General features: G+C 37.5%; 2 protein-coding genes across 6 annotated transcripts in view; one reads left to right on the top strand and one right to left on the bottom strand.

Moving 5' to 3' along the window:
- Window positions 1–11,047, bottom strand: part of ngly1 (N-glycanase 1) — a 29,767-nt gene extending 18,720 nt beyond the window's left edge. For 2 of the 3 annotated variants that reach the window (XM_039737657.1, XM_039737659.1), the window contains exons 1-4: window positions 10,913–11,047; window positions 10,405–10,519; window positions 5,342–5,575; window positions 479–638 (exon numbers count right to left, since the gene is read on the bottom strand). In XM_039737657.1, coding sequence (XP_039593591.1) covers window positions 479–638; window positions 5,342–5,575; window positions 10,405–10,519; window positions 10,913–11,013 — 610 coding nt within the window. In that variant the 5' untranslated portion in view covers window positions 11,014–11,047. The remainder of the gene's footprint in view (window positions 1–478; window positions 639–5,341; window positions 5,576–10,404; window positions 10,520–10,912) is intronic. The other variant, XM_039737658.1, reaches the window with a different exon arrangement.
- Window positions 11,048–11,135: 88 nt separating this feature from the next.
- The window catches only part of oxsm (3-oxoacyl-ACP synthase, mitochondrial), an 11,944-nt gene continuing 950 nt past the window's right edge, over window positions 11,136–22,129 (top strand). Inside the window, exons 1-2 of one of the 3 annotated variants that reach the window (XM_039737660.1) lie at window positions 11,136–11,350; window positions 13,445–14,431. In XM_039737660.1, coding sequence (XP_039593594.1) covers window positions 13,461–14,431 — 971 coding nt within the window. In that variant the 5' untranslated portion in view covers window positions 11,136–11,350; window positions 13,445–13,460. Of the gene's footprint in view, window positions 11,351–12,110; window positions 12,571–13,444; window positions 14,432–22,129 lie in introns of those variants that run through there. The other 2 variants (XM_039737662.1, XM_039737661.1) reach the window with 2 other exon arrangements.

Genomic DNA, 22,129 nt, shown 5'->3' with positions numbered 1-22,129 from the left:
TAACAAAACTTTCTTTTCCAGCCCAATGATTAAATATCAGCATTATTCATGATGTAGAAAAGGCTATTTAAGATGCTTCACCCATCATGTTAACTGCCAAAGACTGGCAGAAAAGTTAAACATGCCTGTCTTTTGCAGTTGTATATTAAGACTTGCTTTTCAACATTTTTAAAGATACAGTGTTAACTTGAGCATTGTTTTGTAAATTCACCACGTACGGCGTATGATGCTGTTTTAATAATGGCTGCATTGAAGCACGGAACCCAACTGAAAGTTTTTGAGTTTTACTTTCATTCTATTTTGTTAGTGTGTCAAAACAAGCGAGCTTTTTCATGACTACTGGTCATACTGTACTAAATTATAGACAGGTAATGATGCCTTTGTTTTGCTTTTATGATCAGTCGTAAAGAAAACAAATAACAACAGATGTTTGTTCTCAATAAATAATTAATAACAGAGAACTATAAAAATAGTTTACCTGGGTCTTCTGTTGTGGCTTCCAACAAATTCTCCTGCACTTTATCCTGCAGTTGTAGTAATGGAATACATGAAAGAGCTTTTTCCTGAACGTCTGGGTTCTCATATATTAAGACATGCTCAAAGTTTGATTGAAGTGTACTTAAAAAACTCATAATAGACTAATAAAGAAAGGGATAAAGAAAAATAAAATCTTTCATAAAAGCTTCAACACACAAATTTTCTCTGTACCTGCCATCTACTACTATATTATGTTCTATTTGATACACTATGTTAAAGTGAAAAAAAATATTTGAAATAATTTTAAAACCAACAGGGAAAATACAAAGAAAATATGGAAAATATATGGAATGTATTTTCAGTTAATATAAAAACCCATTTTAATCCCCTGAAGATGATAAATGAACTAACCATACTACTCAACACAGAATATTGGCTTATGCAGTGCAAGATTGTACTTTATTTTTTGTCCATCAAGCCAGCAAACACTAAATACTTATCCACTTTTACAAAATTCATAATTATAAAATAATAATGTATTTGTTCTAAAAATGGAAAATTACATTGTAGTGTTTACAAGAAAAAAAAGCAATGGGATTAAAATATTTTAAACAAAAATAATAAGAATAAGCTTAATTATTCTGTAACTTCACATCATTTTATAAAAATAAACCCATTAATGTGGAAATGTGTTTATTCATTGTATGTTTTCTATGTTTCAGTTCAAACTGGAGATGTTAATTACCAGCTGTTCACTTAATTTATGCTAAGTTCTTAAACTAAATAATCTTATCAACTCCACAATTAATGTAAATTTGCACAGAGGAATCGAATCCCCTTGATGCACTGCAACAAGTTTCAACTAATGCACTGGTGAGGCCTCATCTTGAGTACTGTGTGCAGTTTTGGTCTCCAGGCTACAAAAAGGACATAGCAGCACTAGAAAAGGTCCAGAGAAGAGCGACTAGGCTGATTCCAGGTCTACAGGGGTTGAATTATGAGGAAAGATTAAAAGAGCTGGGCCTTTACAGTTTAAGCAAAAGAAGATTAAGAGGTGACATGATTGAAGTGTTTAAAATTATGAAGGGAATTAGTACAGTGGATCGAGACTTGTATTTTAAAATGAGCTCATCAAGAACACGCGGACACAGTTGGAAACTTGTTAAGGGTAAATTTCGCACAAACATTAGGAAGTTTTTCTTTACACAAAGAACGATAGACACTTGGAATAAGTTACCAAGTAGTGTGGTAGACAGTAAGAGGTTAGGGACTTTCAAAACTCGACTTGATGTTTTCTTGGAGGAAGCAAGTGGATAGGACTGGCGAGCTTTGTTGGGCTGAATGGCCTGTTCTCGTCTAGATTGTTCTAATTTTTTTTTTTTTTAATTATCTTCAGCCATCCTACCACATTCCATGTAAAGAAACTGTCAAGGTTATTATAGTTAATGAAAACTAAAATCAAAACTGAAACTATTATTAAAAAACATTTATGTATACTTAAATAAAATAATTAACAAAGCCAAAATGAAAAACTAAAACTAAACAAAACTATTAAAGTAGATGGAAAGACTAACTGAAACAAAATAATAATATACTAAAAATATTTTTAGTTTTTGTTTTTGAATGAATATTCTTGTCATTAATCTTTAACCCTTGTAAAACCCTTGTAACTTAACTCTAAAAACAGAAAGTCATTTACCATGATCCACCCGCATAGATTCATGTAGTGAATGGTGGTTAGTGACGGAGGGAGGCTGTTCACACAGCATTTGCGGTGACAGAGCAAGCTGAATACAGGCGCGTAAAGTGTGTGAAATAGAAATTGATTTACATGCCGCCTTTCTTTGCGCTTCTTGTATATCAAAATGTAATTCAAACACTGAAATTGGAATGTGCTGGTCAAAAAAACCTTTATCGTATAGACAGAAAAATCATGAGTGAGTAACGTTTCAGTTTATTTCTCAGGTGCCTGCATTTTGTTGACAATAATTCACCTGTCACTTCTTACTGGAGAAACCCTTTTTTAAAATAAAACAGCACTGATCAAGAGACTGACAGTCAACATACTAGATCGGTATATTGTTACTGACTAATCACTTTTGGTTTAAAAAAATCGTTTAACAATAAGGCGATACAAAACTTCATGAGTTGGCAATGCCAACTGGTGAAAAACCAAACATACTTATGTGTTTTTGTTTTAATTCTATATTTATTAATTTTTCTTTTTTTAGTTTATATTTATAGCTCAAAATACCCGATATTGTGAAAATAATCTGGAAGCAGTATTAGGTTTTAAAATATTTGTCCCCCTTTTTCAATTTCTCACGCTCTCTCAAAATAGACAGTTGAAATATCATATACTTTTTGTTCTTAACATCAGCCATATCATACATATTGCATACCAGGGATTTTCTCTGCCTTGCATCCAAAATCTGCCGGGATAGGCTCCAGGTTTCCTGCGATCCTGCTCTGGATAAACAGGTTTAGATAATGTATATATTGTTCTTAATCTCAGATACTGTCTCTATTGTTTTGTGGCTGTCCATGTACCTATTGCCTGCTCTTGCTCTGCTCATTAAGGGTTTACTGTTCTTATGCATGGATTATTCAAATCTCACTTCCCCCAAACCTTGACACTACATGCTTGTGTTTCTTTGTTTCCCTCAATACAGCTAGGTGGGGTCTGCACATTGATTCAAGCCTAAGAGTTAAGCCCCCATGATTTTCATGATCACAACTGTCAGAACACAGTAGAATCTGTTTTCTGATTTTTGATATCTTTAAAGGCCTACAGGTTGAAAAATTCTGTCTATAAATTGTATGTGTCCGAGATCAATACGGATGATAGAAAATAAAGCCCAGTATGGGAGATTTCTTTAATGCAATATTGAAAGCATTCATCATAAGCACATTGTCTTGGAGTGAGGTATGTTGTTTGTTGTAGACATTTTGAGTAAAAAACCCTCAAACCTTAAAATTCACCTAAATTTCATTACAAATTGGCCCATTCTGGGCAATAAAATGAAAAGATAAAAAGTGCCAACAATCGGCACACATTTGTTCAGCATAAATAAAATAGAAAATGTTTTAACAATTATAAAATTGTATAAAATTATTCAGTATATGGTTTTGATTATGTTGTTTTTTTCGGACAAAAACAAAACCAAATAGTAAATGATGTAGTGGAGTAAGCTTTTAAACTCATATCCTGACCTGTTAGGTGTAAAATTCTGTCTGATTGTGACACAAAACTAAACTCCACAGTTGCTTTTTAACCTTACCATAATTACTAAAACTCAAACTAATAGATATAAAAATAAAACAGAAATGTTTTTGTGAAATAAAAACTAAAAATACACGATGAAGGAAAACGAAAACTAAAATGAATTTCCAAAGTAAAAAAAATATATAGAAATAAAACCTAATATAAAAAGGCAAAGCTATAGAAATAAAAACTAATATAAAAAGGCAAAACTATAATAACATTGGTCACTAGCCATACAGAAAAATATTTTACTGAGAAGATGCAAGAGCTGATAACTTATTTAGCCACTGCCAATAAGCTGTCACTTACAGCAGTGAGTTCAATAAGAGCTGGCTGCTAGCTATAAAATATATTTTGACTATTGCACTGGTGTGGTAACTAGCAGCCCTTTATAACGATATTGATTTACCCAATACAACTGGCCATGTATTTTTCCTCCAGACCTCTCAGCCAATAAAAAGGCACACAATCTGCAGCACATTTTAAGCTGTGGATTTTGTGAAATGAGACACACTTACTAGTGTCATCTTTTGCAAAGTGTCTCTCATTACAGAACCAAAAGTCCAAGGGGTGGATATGGACTTGCATTAATATCTCCCATGCCTTCTGGCATATGGTAGACTCCCAATATCCCTGCCAGTAAGTTTTTTTTTTATACGAAAGCCATACTATTTCATGCATAGTTAATTAACTATCTAGTACTTCCCACCATAATAAATATAAGGGGGTTTCTCATTCACATCAAATGTTTGAGGTCTCATTTAGCAAGTGTAGCTACACCTGATTTAACTCCGCCACCTGGACTGTTGATTCTGCAAGAAGAAAGTCTGCTTTTGGAGGCAAAAAATTTTAATTTAATTTTTTTCATGCAAAATTAGAAAAAAAAAACATTCATAATACAGCAGAACATAATGGTAACCTGTGTTGTACAAGGGTAAATGACGTGAAAATGTTACTCGTGTCGCATAATCTACTTGTCCTATACCCCACTGTAGACTTAAAACATACAAAACACATGCACTAAAATATTATTAATACTTACTTCTATCAAAATCAGTGTACAACATAAACAGGAAAGGCACATTCCCGCAATATTGTGCTTTTTAAATTGAAGATCTGCCTTTCCCACTTATTCAATGGTCAAGGTTCAAGAGGTAATACTGAAGAGTGCATATTTAACTTCAACATTGTCTCCACCATCACTAAAATTAAAAACGCTCACAGCCCAATGAATTACAAAGTTATTAAATCTACCACTCTTGAGTCTTGGCTTAATAACCACATCTGAAACTGTGAAACCACAGTTGGCTAGCTTTATAAACTGCTTGTGATGCAGCTTAGTGAACTAGGACTGCTGTAGACCACTAATTTAACTACTAATTTCAAAAATGTTATTTAGATAATTTTGTTCTTAACACTAAGATTCACAAAACAAGTATAAATAATAAATATATTATTAAATAAATAAAAATAATAGAATGGAATAATAATTATGGGTTTAATGGGAAAAACTTGCATCCAAATCTTTCCCCTTTTTACAATTTTTATGTTGAACATTTTTTTTGATCAGTTAGAATCATAATGAAAATGGCAACTTACAGGATCCCTGGGTAGAGAAGGACAAACCTGTGGCTGCTGCACTTCAGGAGCTGGAGGAGATGGTGTAGCGTTAGGGACAGTCTGGCTCAGAGTGGGGTTTGTATTTTGGTTGACCACTGGTGGAGAAGATGGACTCCCCTGCAGTCGGTGGTCCCTTTCGGCAGCAATAAGTTCTCGGATGTGTCGCAGCTGTTCAACTGATGAAGTCTTTGGAAAAACAAGATGAGTTTCTCCCTGACAATAAAAATGCAAAGTAAGCATTTCTTCAGTACAGTTCATTATTCAAAAATCTGCCAGATTTTATTCTCTAATTTGTTATTATTTACCTTAAGGGGCTTTCAGGAATTATGAAATCACTAGGATAGCAAAAGGCACAAGAAAAACCTAAAACAGACCTCTTAAAAAAGACAAAGCCATACTAGCTGAAGGAGAAATCCCATATATACTAGTGAAGAAATACAGAGAATGCTGGAGGTGGCCTGTCCTGTAAATATTCTGGGTACTATGGAAAGGTAATAGGAAGTGGCACTGGCAGGTCAGGAAACAGCAACATATGACCTGGATAGATACATGCAGTGCTCCCAGAGATACCATACCATACCATATTTATTTGTTGAGCGCTTAAAAACACAGCATTACAACTGACCAAAGCGCTGTACAGTTACAACAAGCAGGACTAAAAGCAAAATATTAAAAAATAAACATTAAGAGAGAATTAAAACAGAGATACTAAAAACAGGTCAAGGGACCAAATAAAATAGAGAAAATAGCAAAAGACAAGTGGAAAATGAAACAGGTTAAGAATTAAAAGCCAATGTGAAGAAGTGCGTTTTTAGGCGAGATTTGAATGTGGCGACTGAAGCGGCTTGCCTAACCACTAAGGGCAGGGAGTTCCAGAGCCTGGGTGCACAGACGGAGAAAGCCCTTTCACCACGAGCTTTAAAACGTGCCTTGGGAACGGTTAGGAGCAGCTGATCTGTGGATCTAAGAACACGAGGGGGATTGTGACAATGGAGCAAGACACTCAAATAGGCGGGGCTAGACCGTTAATGCCTTATAGGTTAGGAGGAGAATCTTAAAATCGATTCTGAATCTAACCGGCAGCCAGTGAAGGGTTTTCAAAATTGGTGAAATGTGTTGGATTCTGCTACTTCCAGTTAGAAGCCTTGCAGCCGCATTTTGAGCCAGTTGGAGTCTAGAAAGAGTGGCTTTACTGATACCAAAAAGGCAGGAATTAGAGTAGTCAAGCCAGGATGTAATGAATGCATGAATTACTGATTCCAGGAGGTGGTTAGAAAGAATAGGCTTGAGTTTGGCGATTCGCCTTAGATGGAAAAAGCAGGATTTTACTGTGCTGTTGACTTGAGCATCCATTTTCAGGAACGTATCCATTTTGATTCCAAGATTGGAGACAGACGAAGTTACTGGAATGGGAAGAGAAACGAGGCCAAGGGGTGGAGCCTGTTTGCAGTCGGGACTAAAAACAATGACCTCGGTTTTTGAATCGTTCAGGTGAAGGAAGTTTACAGCCAGCCAGTCCTTAATGTCAGATAGGCAGTCGAGGAGAGGTTTGGTGGAGTCAGTTGGCTTGAGGGAGAAATAAATTTGGCAGTCGTCAGCATATAGGTGATATGAAATTGCATGCTTTCTAAAAATTGCACCTAAAGGCAGGATGTAGATTGAAAAAAGTAGTGGCCCTAAAATGGAACCCTGGGGAACCCCACATGGGAGTGGGACTGATTCAGATGAATCAGATGCAAGTAAACAGACAACCCAGAGATTCCAGAAATGTGCCATCCTGAGTTAGGGTGAACAAGTCCAGGGAATACATACAGCAGAACTTCTATGGGAGGATAAACCAGACACTGCTATAAAGAGTTGTAGTTTGGTTCCCATAAATCATAAACAGTGACACTTGAAGCAACTCCTGTAAAGACTTTAAAGCAATCTCACGGCAGATGATGAATTTGGATGTAGGCTGAACTGGAAGGAAGTGGGGCCAAGTATGAAAGAGAGAAACATAAGGTGAGAAACAGAGCACCTTATTGTACTTTTCGGGCTGGCATGGGACAAAAGATCTGTACAGTCTGACATAGAGCAGAAAGAAAATAGGATACCACTCTGACAGCCTGTTACATCGGGTTATCCTTTGTTTATTCTGAGATACTGTAGTTTGGTTTATTATGTTAATAATGGTGCCATTTTTGATTACTCTGGTCTGCTTAGTTTTATTTTGAGCACAGGGTGCTGCCATATAGGCTCCTTCCTAGCACCAAAAATCTATTTCTCTATCAGTTCATATTAGTTCTTCTGGTAGGTACCAAAAATCATCATCCTCAGGTATCAAATGCAGATCAATGCTGATCTGCTATATAAATTGGCACAAAACTGTCCCTTATAACAACATTTGTCACAGTGTTGCTGCTATCAGCATTACGTCCTCATGGTGCACATGCTATGTAGAGACTGCATGGAATCAAGGGTGTGATTAAAGTGGGAAACCTTGACCTTTAGCCACCCTTGCTGTACTAACATTCTCACATTGACACCCGTATTATTTTCATCCATGTTGACAGTTTATAATGAAAATCTTGGTTGTAGTTTTGAAGTGGATTAAGGTCTACTGAAATACAAATAAAAAACACATTCTTATTTACTGTGTTGTTTGACTGGCTTTTATGATATTGTCTTGTTTAGAACATTAAAACTTTTGAACAATTATCAAATTGGTCATTTCTGGCTCCAGCTGTGAACACAAACATCTAGATTCAGGCCCCTGTTTATCAGTAACTTTGAAGGACATGAAAACTTCTGCAATTACAGTAACTGTAGATGTGAGAGGTGTAATCAACCACTATAATTCAGTCCTTGGCTTCCCTGTATTGCATGCCTCCATTCATGCAAAATAAAGGCTACTCATTCCATTCTGAAAATGGCTGTGTGAATTTATCTTTGACCGAAGCCATCCAGAGAAGACAAGCCATCCTATTCACCCAGAATTTGTTTTAAATATGTAATTGGAATGGAAAGCACTGAAGGGTGATTCCATCTAGTGTGTGCATTTTATGTTATACGCATGGATATGTGGACACGATAATGCCTGACCCATGTTATTCCTTTAATATTTTAATGTGAAATCAAAACTAATCATTAACACTATAAAAGAAAGTGTTCATATAAATAAATTGCACATAATGTTTAGAACAACTGATACAAGATACAAAAACATTCCACAAATGAAAATAGAAGAATGATTAGCTCAGTTAACAATGAAGTGTAACCATGTGTTAATATAGCTGTGTACCAAATGAACTAATCAAAGAGTTAGAAAGTGTTCCTCTACTGCTTGAGAACTTATCAATTTGATCATACCCTTGCAGGTTAATAACAGAGACACTGGCAAGTCTTAACTCAAAGAAACATAGTCTATAAATTAAGAACATGTACTGCAGAAACTGTAAACCACAGAACAAAAAAAAACAAAAACACGTACAGGATATCCAAAAGAAGCCTAAAATATCTTGAGTCTAAAATTTATCGAGCAACTATTAAAAACACATCACATCTAACTTGCCACCCTTTCAGGATTCAAAGTGTCTATTAAGCTTTTTCTACAGAATGTCCTGTCCATCCCTGACTGCATAAGACCAAATCAGGAATCCTCCACCATGAGAATGATCATAATTCCAGAAAATCTAGCAAGCAATGGGTTGAGAAGAATCTTTCCGTGTTGGAACGGCAAACGTAAAAGCTGGGATCTCAAACTGACAGAAACATGGTGGAATGACAAGAAGTATACAGTTCATGCATCTACAGCAGATGAAGCTCTTTTGTATAGGAACAAGCAAAAAAAAGATCTTAATAGCACACATAACATTTGATTAAGTAATACATATTTAACTAAAAGCTTTTTTATATACTACATTAATCCCCTAAGGGAAATTGTCTTTCTGCATAACTTTTGGGGGTCAGAGCGCAGGGTCAGCCATTGTACAGTGCCCCTGGAACAATTTTCAGGCTAAGGGGCCTTGATTAAGAGCCCGACAGAGTAGCATCCCTTTTGGTATGAACGCAGATCCTTAACCTCAGAGGCACAACTCTGCTCTTAAATTAAATTGAAAAGTAGTACAGAATGTTTTAAGCACCTTTTACACATTTACACACTTTATAAACACAAACTCACTTTTTCATGCCACTTTATATGTATTTCCATCTTGTGTGATTTTTCTGCTTTACTAAATATATTTCAATGTTATCCGATTTTATCATATTACTGAATACAGAAGATTATGAATTAACAAATACATATAACAATTCCTACATTAAAAAGATGTATAACTTTTTCATACCATAACTTAGCACATCTGATTGTCTTGTACACCACAAAAAATGGAAGAAAAATTGTACTTTCATATGATTCCCTCCAGCCTCTAATCTAAATTCTTCTACAATACCAAAACTATAAAATCTTAACCTCTTGACATCTTTTCCAATTACAACAAAATTTTACCAAGGTATGTCAGCCAGAGCTTAGACATGTCCAAACACCCATCACTGGGCTTTCACACAACTCACTGATTTCCTAACAAGTCAGCCACCTTTATTCACCCTCTTGATAAAACCACTGTGAATCTATAAACAGTGTTTTGTAGGTTAACTGCTTAAACAAAGCCAGTCTAAGTAAGTTTAATCTTTAGGTTTGCTTTCTGACCCAGTGCTGCCAGAACAGACTCTTATCAAATGTAGTCCTGCACTGAAAAAAACCCTTCTAATCTTCCATTTCCAATCCTTCTTAACTGAGGTCAAAAGATCCTGGAAAGATATGCAAACTTCACAAGGTCTCACTAAGATGATTTATTGCGTTATAACAATTTACGCCTCCTCGGTTACATACATATATTAATCGACATTTTTAACAGTGTTAAAATATTAAACGCCACGCTCAATTACTAAGTTCACTTGGTATGTACAAAATCCATTCTAACAGGTAACATTAGTTAAAGAAGTAACGTATTACTAGGTAAGATTGAGAGGTCACTAAAACACACAGCAGGTGAAAATACCTCTTCAAATCCCATGTCAAAGAGACATCGCACAGCGCCCCTGATTGGCAGAAGTCTGGTGGAAAACGTTGGGTTTCCAATTCGAATGGATCGAAACTTTTCCTCTTCCGGATTCCTATCCAGTCATTACCATTCAGTCGAAAAGAAAAAAAAAAGAGACGATAACCTATTACTATTTACAGATCGCTTCATTTGCACACTCACTTCAAATATTCAATCAGATCTGTACATTCTTCCATCCGTGGCACTTTCTCTTTCCAAATTACATATAAATAAATAAATAAAATCTCCAAAGTAGCAAGAAACTTTAAATACATTATCTGTGAATCATAAAAGTGAAAACAATGCAACCCTAAGTCACTACATGCATGCTAAAGTGAGACCCACTTAAACCAGCACCAATTCCTATTTTTTACCCAGATCGTTTAGCAAAAAAAAAAACTGTGAACCCCGAAACTGTACTTTGGTGCGAATTTGACTTTTAACATCGAGCACCCTTCCTGATTACCGCAAAATGTTATCCGCGTATGTCAACAGAAGCTTGGAAACGTCCAAAAACACATCATTTGGATTTTCACACAACTCGCTGATTCCTGACAAGCTGGCCATCCTTATTTTAATCTCCCGATAAACTCAGTAGTACACTCACTGTGATTCTGTAAACTGTAAGCAGTGACTTGCGCGTCTTTGTGTTATAGCTGTCCACGATTTGCCTGATTCCAATCCAACATACTTTAAAAGACAATCTTTAACTGACGTGATTCTATTCAAACATAACTTATCTATTTATCTATTTAATTTAATTGTGATATACATATTATTTTAGTACTTGAGATTTTACGTTTCTTTTATTGAATTAAGGACCGGCATACAAAGGAGAACCGCTAACGAATGATAGCGTGTTATTGACAGTCACAAGATATTCGTTCATTTCTCCTGCTTCTCGGTAAGATGCCTTTGAAAGCAGGGGGCAACTTCTCTTGGTTGTTTGAGCTGTTCACATTAGTGGGACATAGTCTTGTAGATGAGTGATGACCCGTTTCATCGCTCGGCTGTTGCACTGGGGAAACCGTTGTGAAAGTACTAGCGCTTAGAGCAGCCTTCTCTGCGTAGTGCTGGCTTATTGCACGCACAGTCGAATGAGTCTGTTTGATCTGTTAAGCTTAGGATCGCGGTGAAGAAGCAGCTCTGACCTGAGTGTACTGACACACAATGTTAAGTTAGAGCTGTCATTCGGGTTTTGAACCCGGTACTCTGGAGCATTTGGGGCAACATCGATAAGCCACTACGCCCTCCCACGACCCACTCAGGACAGACAAGAGAGGAGGGATTCTTAATACAAACGCATTCAGTCTCTTCTAATTTTACTGAATATCAACAACAGATTTTTTCTTTTTTCAAAGCCCTGAAACTCAAATGAGAGTTCTTTAAATAAAACCTCTTAAGAAAATACACTGTTGCATTCAGTATTCAGTTACTGTGTTGTTGAAGCTCCAAGTTTACACTGGCGAAAAACAACCGTCTGGCAAGTACACGATTACCTTATAATTGGCCTCCACCAATAATTAATTAAAATAACTGCCTCGTGTAGTGCATAAAAACCCTACAGCTGAGTCTTTATTCTGATAGTGACTTTCAAGGCCAGGTATGTAAATGAAGACGTTATTGATAAAATAATTGGCATGCCGCGACCGAAGTTGTTTGTTTTGCCTGGGATTAGTGATCGCCATTTCAAATCATTTTATTTGATTGATTCCTTCAAAAGATCCTTTTAATTGACTAGTTTGATTCATTTTTAGGATTCAATAGGCAAAATAAACAAATTCATATGGAGTTGACTGATTGAATGCATATTCGCGTGTGTCTGTGCCTTCGCGTCTCTGTTTTGTCTGTAATCTTGTGAGCTCGGCTGCCTCTTACACTGGACCACTTCGTTAGGCGCCTTGTTAATGATTTTGCTGTGGAAAGCGCCACTCCTTATTGAATGGTAACGGGAATTATCGCAAAACTGAAGCTACCGGTCAAGTATTCGCATTTTGCACAAACCAATCAAAACTACATTTAGACGCATACAGGTGTGTAACTGAACAAGTGCCGTGGAGAGCAACTCTTCTGTCCCCATAATGCTGGAGTAGGATTTTCATCGGTGAAGGGTGAGCACTCTAGGTATGAGAAGTTGTTATGAGCACTAGAATCCAATCAGGAAAGGGCCGTCTAATAAGCTCGAACACAGTGCAATGGAGGTCAAAAACCTTTGTTTTCCACCCATACACACTGAAATCTACAGCTGTGGAAAACATTTTCATTTTATGTGTTTAAGACCAAGAGTTAGAGTGGAGGAAAGGTGAAGTGAAGTTGAAACAGAAATTTTAAATAAAAATATATTAGTGAAAAATATACAAAAACGATTTTCAAGAGACTTCATTTTATTGAAAAATAGACTAAAAAGTAAAAAAAAAAATTCTTGTACTAAGATTTTGTTGGTCATATGTGATTAAAAATAAAATCATGGGGCACCCATAAAATAATTCAGTTAAAATGCACATAATCGTTAAAGTGAAATTTCTAACCAGCTTAACTATGGAAAGAAAATGACACATCATATAAAAGTTGTTTAAAGTATGTTGGATAAAGGGTATAATTTAAAAAAAAAATCGAACTGTAAGAGTTCTTTTTTTTAACCATTTAAGGAATCGATGCATTTAATGAAAAGTAATGCAAGTAATTTGCCATAACTGGTTTCTAGTTAAAGCTGCAGGTTTGCAAGCACATTGCTGCAATGTATGAGATACGGTTTCACTATGTGGATGCATATTTTTGTCCCTGTGATGGACTGGCACCCTTTCCAGGGTTTGTTCCTGCCTTGCACCCTGTGCTAGCTGGGATAGGCTCCAGCACCCCTTGTGAACCTGTTCAGGACTGAGCGGGTTAGAAAATGACTGACTGATGTATATTTTTATTCACAGGAATGGCAAATGTGAGTTTCTGTTAATGTCCCCAAACCACACAAGTTTCACTTTACATTCTTTTATTTCAACAGGTGTTGAATACACATTATGAAAAAGCAGATACTGAAATTATTATTTCCTAAATCATTCAGTTTCCACAAATGTGGTGGTATTTCTGGCTGCAGACTATATACCAATTTGGGCTCTCCAAAGCCTGGAAATCGGGTTGTGATTACAGGGATTGGCATCATATCACCACTTGGAGTCGGTACCTGTTTTTCCTGGAATCGTTTGATTATAGGGGAAAGTGGTATTGTCAACCTGGATTCTAAGGATTATGAGAATGTACCTTGCAAAGTGGCAGCCCGAGTACCAAGAGGAGATGGAGAGGGAGAATTTAAGGATGAAATGTTTGTGTCCAAAGCAGAAATTAAGTCCATGTCTCCTGCGACTGTCATGGCATTAGGTGCTGCAGACATGGCACTGAAGGATTCAGGATGGTATCCTCGGACAGAAAATGATCAGTTAATTGCTGGAGTTGCAGTAGGCATGGGGATGGTCTTGCTGGAGGACATTGCACAAACAGCAGAGATGCTGAAAACTAAAGGATACAACAGAGTCAGTCCCTTTTTTGTGCCCAGGATTCTTACTAATATGGCTGCAGGACAGATAAGCATTAAACACAAGTTGAAAGGACCAAATCATGCAGTGTCAACAGCCTGCACCACTGGAGCACATGCTATTGGAGATGCCTCTCGGTTTATTGCCCATGGGGATGCAACTGTAATGATTGCTGGAGGAACCGAGTCCTGCATCAGCCCATTATCTATTGCTGGGTTTGCCAGAGCCCGAGCGCTGTGCACCACTAGCAATTCTGCACCTAAACTTGCGTCACGGCCCTTTCATCCTGAGAGAGATGGATTTGTGATGGGAGAAGGGGCTGCTGTTGTTGTATTGGAGGAGTACCAGCATGCAGTTGATCGGGGGGCCAGGATCTATGCAGAAGTGCTAGGTTATGGACTGTCTGGCGATGCCTGTCATATAACTTCACCAACACCTGATGGAGATGGGCCATACAGGTACTATTTTTATAAGTCTGTGCTGTTTTAAATTATACCATTATTGCAGTTCTTTTGAATGCTTAACTGAAAAAAGTGACATTATGTGGTTTATGAGACTTGCCAGGTTTGCTGTTTGGTTTGGTCTCAATGTTATGATTAGCACACACACACACACACACACACACACACACACAAATACGCAGTCTCATGCAATGTCACCCCACAAACTTTCACATGGGATTCCCTTCACACACATACGCATTGCCTGAAAAGTCTTGAGTGGTGCCAAGTGCCAGTCACTTTGCAATGTTCTGCATAAGATTGTCTGTACAGTTATTGACTATCAGCAGCATTAACAAACATGTAAGTGTTATGGCAACACACATAAAAGTGCAACTCTTTTGGACATATGGCACTTACTAACCATACAATGTCTTACTTTTACCACAGTTGTTCGAATTATTGGGGAGTGACCTTGGTAGCCTTGATAAACCCTATGGATATAAGAAAGTACCTATCTAACTCATACTTAGTATCCTTTTCTTATTTTAATCACTCTAGATAAAATAATGTACAAAGTATAGAAAATATAAAAGCAAAGTGTAATTTAATAACGTATAACAATACCAAATAGAAGAAAATATAATAGAAAACAATTGGTAGCAAATTTCAGAAAAAATAGTCTTAGAAAAATCTTACTGGAAATATCAAGAGGTAGATGTTGTTCTGGCCAACCTTTGATTTAGCAATCCGTGTTCTTCATTGATTATGTTCCTCAATGTCCAGATGAAATGGTCACATGTGTCTCAGTCTCTGATGTTGCTTCCTCTGTTGCCCTTCTTTCATTTTGTTTGGTTCCTCGAATGAGCCATGTTTATGTTAAAATGCACATGTGGAGTTTTGTGACATGTGACATGGATCCGAGTCATTGTAGCCAATCGAATGTGGGCAAAGTGTTTGATCTTTTAAATACCTCTGTACTCCTTCATTTCTCAGGCTGTAAACTAATTCTGTAATTCCTAATCCCAAGACATCCAACTGTTCCGAGGTTATAAATTAATTACAACAGATTCTGTGGCATCTGTACTTATTTCTCATTCCAAGTCATAAACTAATTGAAATTGAAACTGACTGAAACAGATGCATAAATTACTGGTACAACAGAAGAAGAAAGTACAAGAAAGGTTTGCAATGCCTGTATTTAAAGTCCTATAATTTCAGTTCATCCTGTTTAGTTCAAGTAAAGTAATTAAAATGTAACCATTGTGCAGTACAAAAATGAAAGATTTTCCAAGCCAGGACAAGTTAGGTGGGAGAGATCTGTAAGAATTCATATCTAGATGGAAGGTTTTATTTTTACGGCATTCACGACAGGTCAGTTTCACGTCAGATTGGGGAGCATGCACTGGTACAGCACATTGTCGCACCTACCACATGACAAAACAGCTTGTCCACCTGGTTGGAAACCCCTCCCCCCAAGGCAGACATGTGGTTCATTCCCCCAATGAAATGACCATCTATATGCTGAAGCCAGGTGTTATGTGGGCACCCCCCTTTGTCTGGTTCAGTCACTCGGGTCCTCAACAATGAGGATCTTGTGAACTGGATCACCCTCGGGGAATCGCATTCCGAACCAGGTGGTAAAAGTCAGCCTTCACAGTGTAAAACCTAAAGGAAAACTTTGGTATATAATCCAAAGAAGATTATAATTGCAGCCATCTATTTTCAAAGAAGTTAATTAGCAGCAAAAACAGGTCACTAATTAAGAAAAGGGTTAGAATGAAAACCTGCAGCCACTGTGGTCCTCTAGGACTGGAGCTGGGAACCAGCTTTCTGCTTTGCTTTCTCTTGCACAATTTGGCTCAAACACTAATCAGCACATCATCATCTCATAACAGACTTTTTACATTTTACAATTTTTACATCCAGCCGTTTTGGCTCTCGAACCTCCTATGACACACAGACAGACAGACACACACCCATCATCAAGATATCGATGTTTTTGCTATGGGGGACCCTAAAAGTTTGAGATCTGTCAAAAAGTGGAGATTGAAGTCTTTGCTGAATCTAAAGGTTTCACTCCTCCCCCATAGACGGTAGGCTAAGGTGGGGGAGGGCTCAAAGCAAAAAAGAGACAGCAAGTATGATGGAGGTAATTGGGACCAACACTTTTAAAGTGAAGCACACCAGAATGTGAACATAAAGGTGAACATTGTTAAGGCACATGGCTTGTCTGTGCTCCATTGGAGATTATGTGATAAGTTAAGTGAACAGGCCTTTCTCACTTTCTGATTGAGAAGGAATGGATCAAGAGAATCTGTAATAAAATATAATCAATACAATTTATTTATGTATAGCCCAAAATCACACAGGAAGTGCCGCAATGGGCTTTAACAGGCCCTGCCTCTTGACAGCCCCCCAGCCTTGACTTTCTAAGAAGACAAGGAAAAACTCCCAAAAAAAACCCTTGTAGGGAAAAAATGGAAGAAACCTTGGGAAAGGCAGTTCAAAGAGAGACCCCTTTCCAGGTAGGTTGGAGGTGCAGTGGGTGTCAAAAAGTAGGAGGTCAATACAATACACAGATCAGAACAAATCCTCAATACAGTATAAAAATAAAAATTGTACAAGTACGGAGCAGAATTTAACAGTAGATGATATCGCATAATATGATTTGGATTTGTTTAGAGTCCTGGAGACCTCGGCCATCAAGCTGCCTCCCCCATTTGGCAATTCCACAGCTGAAACATTGCTTGGCCAGCCAATCCGATGAAAGGACCCCTCTTCCCCACGATTCCTGCGATCCTCCATCAGAGATGACTTTACCTTAGGCAGGCAAAACAACTTGGCAGGTGGGCCGTGGCACCGAACAGAAAAAAAAACACATTGTTAATGTAATTTCATATTGGTGAAGTGAGGAATCCTTATGTAAGAATACTGTAATAGCTGAGATTGCATTTGGACCAGTAACCAAAACTGACATTCAAACACAACTTGGCACCTTTTACAGATTTAGCAGGTGGTTTTATTATCAGCTTTGCCATTTGAAGTTTATTTTAATTGTGTCATGTAAAGGAAAGTTAAGACTGTGACTGTGATGTGCAAGAGACTGATAATGATTTTAGCTTCATTCATTTTTAGGCATTCAATAATATTAATAGCCTGTTGCTCTCTAGGTAGTATTTTAGCTTATCTATACCAATGTACAGCACATACAGGTGCTGGTCATAAAATTAGAATATCATGACAAAGTTGATTTATTTCAGTAATTCCATTCAAAAAGTGAAACTTGTATATTAGATTCATTCATTACACACAGACTGATGTATTTCAAATGTTTATTTCTTTTAATTTTGATGATTATAACTGACAACTAATGAAAGTCCCAAATTCAGTATCTTGGAAAATTAGAATATCAATTAAGACCAATGCAAAAAAAAGATTTTTAGAAATGTTGGCCAACTGAAAGGTATGAACATGAAAAGTATGAGCATGTACAGCACTCAATATTTAGTTGAGGCTCCTTTGGCCTGGATTACTGCAGCAATGCGGCGTGGCATGGAGTCGATCAGTCTGTGGCACTGCCCAGGTGTTATGAGTGCCCATGTTGCTCTGATAGTGGCCTTCAGCTCTTCTGAATTGTTGGGTCTGGGGTATTGCATCTTCCTCTTCACAATACCCCATAGATTTTCTATGGGGTTAAGGTCAGGCGAGTTTGCTGGCCAATCAAGAACAGGGATACCATGGTCCTTAAACCAGGTACTGGTAGCTTTAGCACTTTGTGCAGGTGCCAGGTCCTGTTGGAAAATGAAATCTGCATCCCCATAAAGTTCATCAGCAGCAGGAAGCATGAAGTGCTTTTAAACGTCCTGGTAGATGGCTGTGTTGACCTTGGACCTCAGAAAACACAATGGACCAACACCAGTAGATGACATGGCACCCCAAACCATCACTGACTGTGGAAACTTTACACTGGACCTCAAGCAACATGGATTCTGTGCCTCTCCTCTCTTCCTCCAGACTCTGGGACCTTGATTTCCAAAGGAAATGCAAAATTTACTTTCATCAGAGAACATAACTCAGCAGCAGTCCAGTCCTTTTCGTCTTTAGCCCAGGTGAGACACTTCTGACGCTGTCTCTTATTCAAGAGTGGCTTGACACAAGGAATGCGACAGCTGAAACCCATGTCTTGCATACGTCTGTGCGTGGTGGTTCTTGAAGCACTGACTCCAGCTGCAGTCCACTCTTTGTGAATCTCCCCCACACTTTTGAATGGGATTTGTTTCACAATCCTCTCCAGGATGCGGTTATCCCCTATTGCTTGTACACTTTTTTCTACCACATCTTGTCCTTCCCTTCTCCTCTCTATTAATGTGCTTGGACACAGAGCTCTGTGAACAGCCAGCCTCTTTAGCAATGACCTTTTGTGTCTTGCCCTCCTTGTGCAAGGTGTCAATGGTCATCTTTTGGACAACTGTCAAGTCAGCAGTCTGCCCCATGATTGTGTAGCCTACAGAACTCGACTGAGAGACCATTTAAAGGCTTTTGCAGGTGTTTTGAGTTAATTAGCTGATTAGAGTGTGGCACCAGGTGTCTTCAATATTGAACCTTTTCACAATATTCTAATTTTCAGAGATACTGAATTTGGGACTTTCATTAGTTGTCAGTTATAATCATCAAAATTAAAAGAAATAATCATTTGAAATACATCAGTCTGTGTGTAATGAATGAATCTAATATACAAGTTTCACTTTTTGAATGGAATTACTGAAATAAATCAACTTTGTCATGATATTCTAATTTTATGACCAGCACCTATATAATCTGTGTTTTAGTAAATGTCTTGATCAACAACAACAACAACATTTATTTCTATAGCACATTTTCATACAAATAATTTAGCTCAAAGTGCTTTACATGATGAAGAAAGAGAAAAGAGACAAAGTAAGAGTTAAAATCATAGAACAGTAATTAACATAGAATAAAAGTAAGGTCCGATGACCAGGGAGGACAGAAAAAAAAACTCCAGACGGCTGGAGAAAAAATAAAATCTGCAGGGGTTCCAGGCCATGAGACTGCCCAGCCCCCTCTAGGCATTCTACCTAACATAAATGATCAGTCCTTATTGTATTTAGGGTTCTCATGGAAAGACTTTATGATGACGGTCACGTGGACTTCTGGCCTTTAATCCATCAATGTAGGGACATCACGGTGCTCTGATTAGGTGGTGATGGCGCAGGTCACCACCACAGAAAACCGGAAACAGAACAGAAGAGAGAGTAGGTGTTAGTATGGATTTTGGAGCCACCATGAACAGTAATGATAATTAATTGCATATGCAGGGTATCAGGATTAAATTAAAATGAAGTTATGAGAAAGCCATGTTAAAGTAATGTGTTTTTAGCAATTTTTTTAAAGTGCTCCACCATATCAGCCTGACAAATTCCTATTGGCAGGCTATTCCAGATTTTAGGTACATAACGGCAGAAGGCCGCCTCACCGCTTCTTTTAAGTTTAGCTCTTGGAATTCTAAGCAGACACTCATTTAAAGATCTAATGTTACGATTTGGAATATAAGGTGTCAGACATTCTGATATATAAGATGGAGTGAGATTATTTAAGGTTTTGTAAACCATTAGCAGTATTTTAAAGTCAATCCTGAATGACACAGGTAACCAGTGTAGTGACATCAAAACTGGAGAAATGTGCTCGGATTTTCTTTTCCTAGTTAGGATTCTAGCAGCTGCATTCTGCACTCGTTGCAGTCGATTGATGTCTTTTTTGGGTAGTCCTGTGAGGAGTGCGTTACAGTAATCTAGTCGAATGAAAACAAAAACGTGAACTAATTTCTCAGCATCTTTCAATGATATAAGAGGTCTAAGTTTTCCTATATTTCTTAAGTGAAAAAATGCTGTCCTAGTGATCTGATTAATATGTGATTTAAAATTCAGGTCACAGTCAACAGTTACCCCTAAATGCTTTATCTCTGTCTTGAATTTAATCCTAATGCATTAAGTTTATTTCTAATAACCTCATCATATCCATTATTGCCAATCACTAAAATGTCAGTTTTTTCTTTATTTAGCTTGAGAAAATTACTACTCATCCACTCAGAAACACAAGTAAGACACTGTGTAAGTGAAACAACAGAGTGGGGGTCATCAGGTGCTATTGATAAATACAGTTGCGTGTCATCAGCATAGCTGTGGCAGTTCACGCTAGGCCCCGAGATAATCTGACCTAACGAAAGCATGTAGATCGAAAAGAGCAGCGGACCCAGGATAGAGATTTGTGGAACACCATATACGTAGAATATCATGTGTCTTTGATGTACAATATAATTACCACAACTAACAAAGAATTTTCTCCCTGCCAGGTAGGATTCAAACCAATTTAAGACACTGCCAGAGAGGCCCACCCATTGACTAAGGCGATTTCTAAGAATATTGTGATCAATTGTTTCAAATGCGGCACTCAGATCTAAGCGGATGAGAACGGATAAACGGCCTCTTTCTACATTTACCCGCAAGTCATTTACTACTTTAACGAGTGCAGTTTCTGTACTGTGATTTGTTCTAAAACCTGAATGAAACTTATCAAGAATAGCATGTTTATTGAGGTGGTCAATTAGCTGCATAATGACTGCCGTCTCTAGAATTTTACTTAAGAAATTTTCAAAAGCAGAGTAGTCGAGATTATTTTTCTTGAGTAGGGGTTTAACTATAGCAGTCTTAAGACAGTCTGGGAAGACCCCCATATCTAATGACGAGTTTACTATGTCAAGAATACTATCAATTAGCACGCCTGATACTTCTTTGAAAAACTTGTTGGTATTTGGTCAAGCACACAGATGGAGGGTCTCAGTTGAGAAATTATTTTATATAAATCAGGTAAATCTATCCTGGTGAAAGAATTTAATTTGTTTATAACAGAGTACTGGGGCTTAAGAGGATGTGCAGTGTTTGGGAGATATACTATATTATTTCTAATATCATTAATTTTCTGATTGAAAAATACAGCAATAGCCTCACAAGTTTCACTGGAAGTATTCTGGAGGCATTTCATTGAGTTACCTGGGTTTAGCAGACGATCAATCGTCGAGAATAAGACTCTGGGATTACTAGCATTGTTATTTATAATTCTAGAGAAATAGCAACGCCTCTTAAGACGGACTGTGTTATTGTATTCTGTTATTTTAACTTTCAATATCTCATAGTGGATGGTTAGTTTAGTTTTTCTCCATTTACGTTCAGCTCTGCAGCATGTTCTCTTTAAATCAGTTTGGGTCTTCTATGGTATAACAATGCTAGAAGATTTTTTAACTGTCTTTTCAGGTGTGACTATGTCAGCAGCAGCTCTGACCTTAGTATTACATTTTTCCACCTTACTATTTACATTATCCTCACTATTGTAGTTAGCATTACAAACAGACTGGTTGCTTAGAATGTTTGTAAATTTTGAAGCTGCTAATGTATCAAAGAAGTGTTTTTTAACAATATGCTTCTCGTGAATGTTTTCTATCATTATTTCTATATCCATCCATCCATCATCCAACTCGTTCTATCCTAACTACATGGTCATGGGGATCTGCCGGAGCCAATCCCAGCCAACACAGACACATGTCTTTGGACTGTGGGAGGAAACCGAAGCACCCAGAGGAAACCCACATAGACATGGGGAGAACATGCAAACTCCACGCAGGGAGGACCCGGGAAGTGA

Source organism: Polypterus senegalus, chromosome 15 (assembly GCF_016835505.1).
Source record: "Polypterus senegalus isolate Bchr_013 chromosome 15, ASM1683550v1, whole genome shotgun sequence".
In the NCBI taxonomy this organism is placed as follows: Eukaryota; Metazoa; Chordata; class Cladistia; order Polypteriformes; family Polypteridae; genus Polypterus; species Polypterus senegalus.
This window is presented reverse-complemented; position numbering and strand designations above follow the sequence as displayed.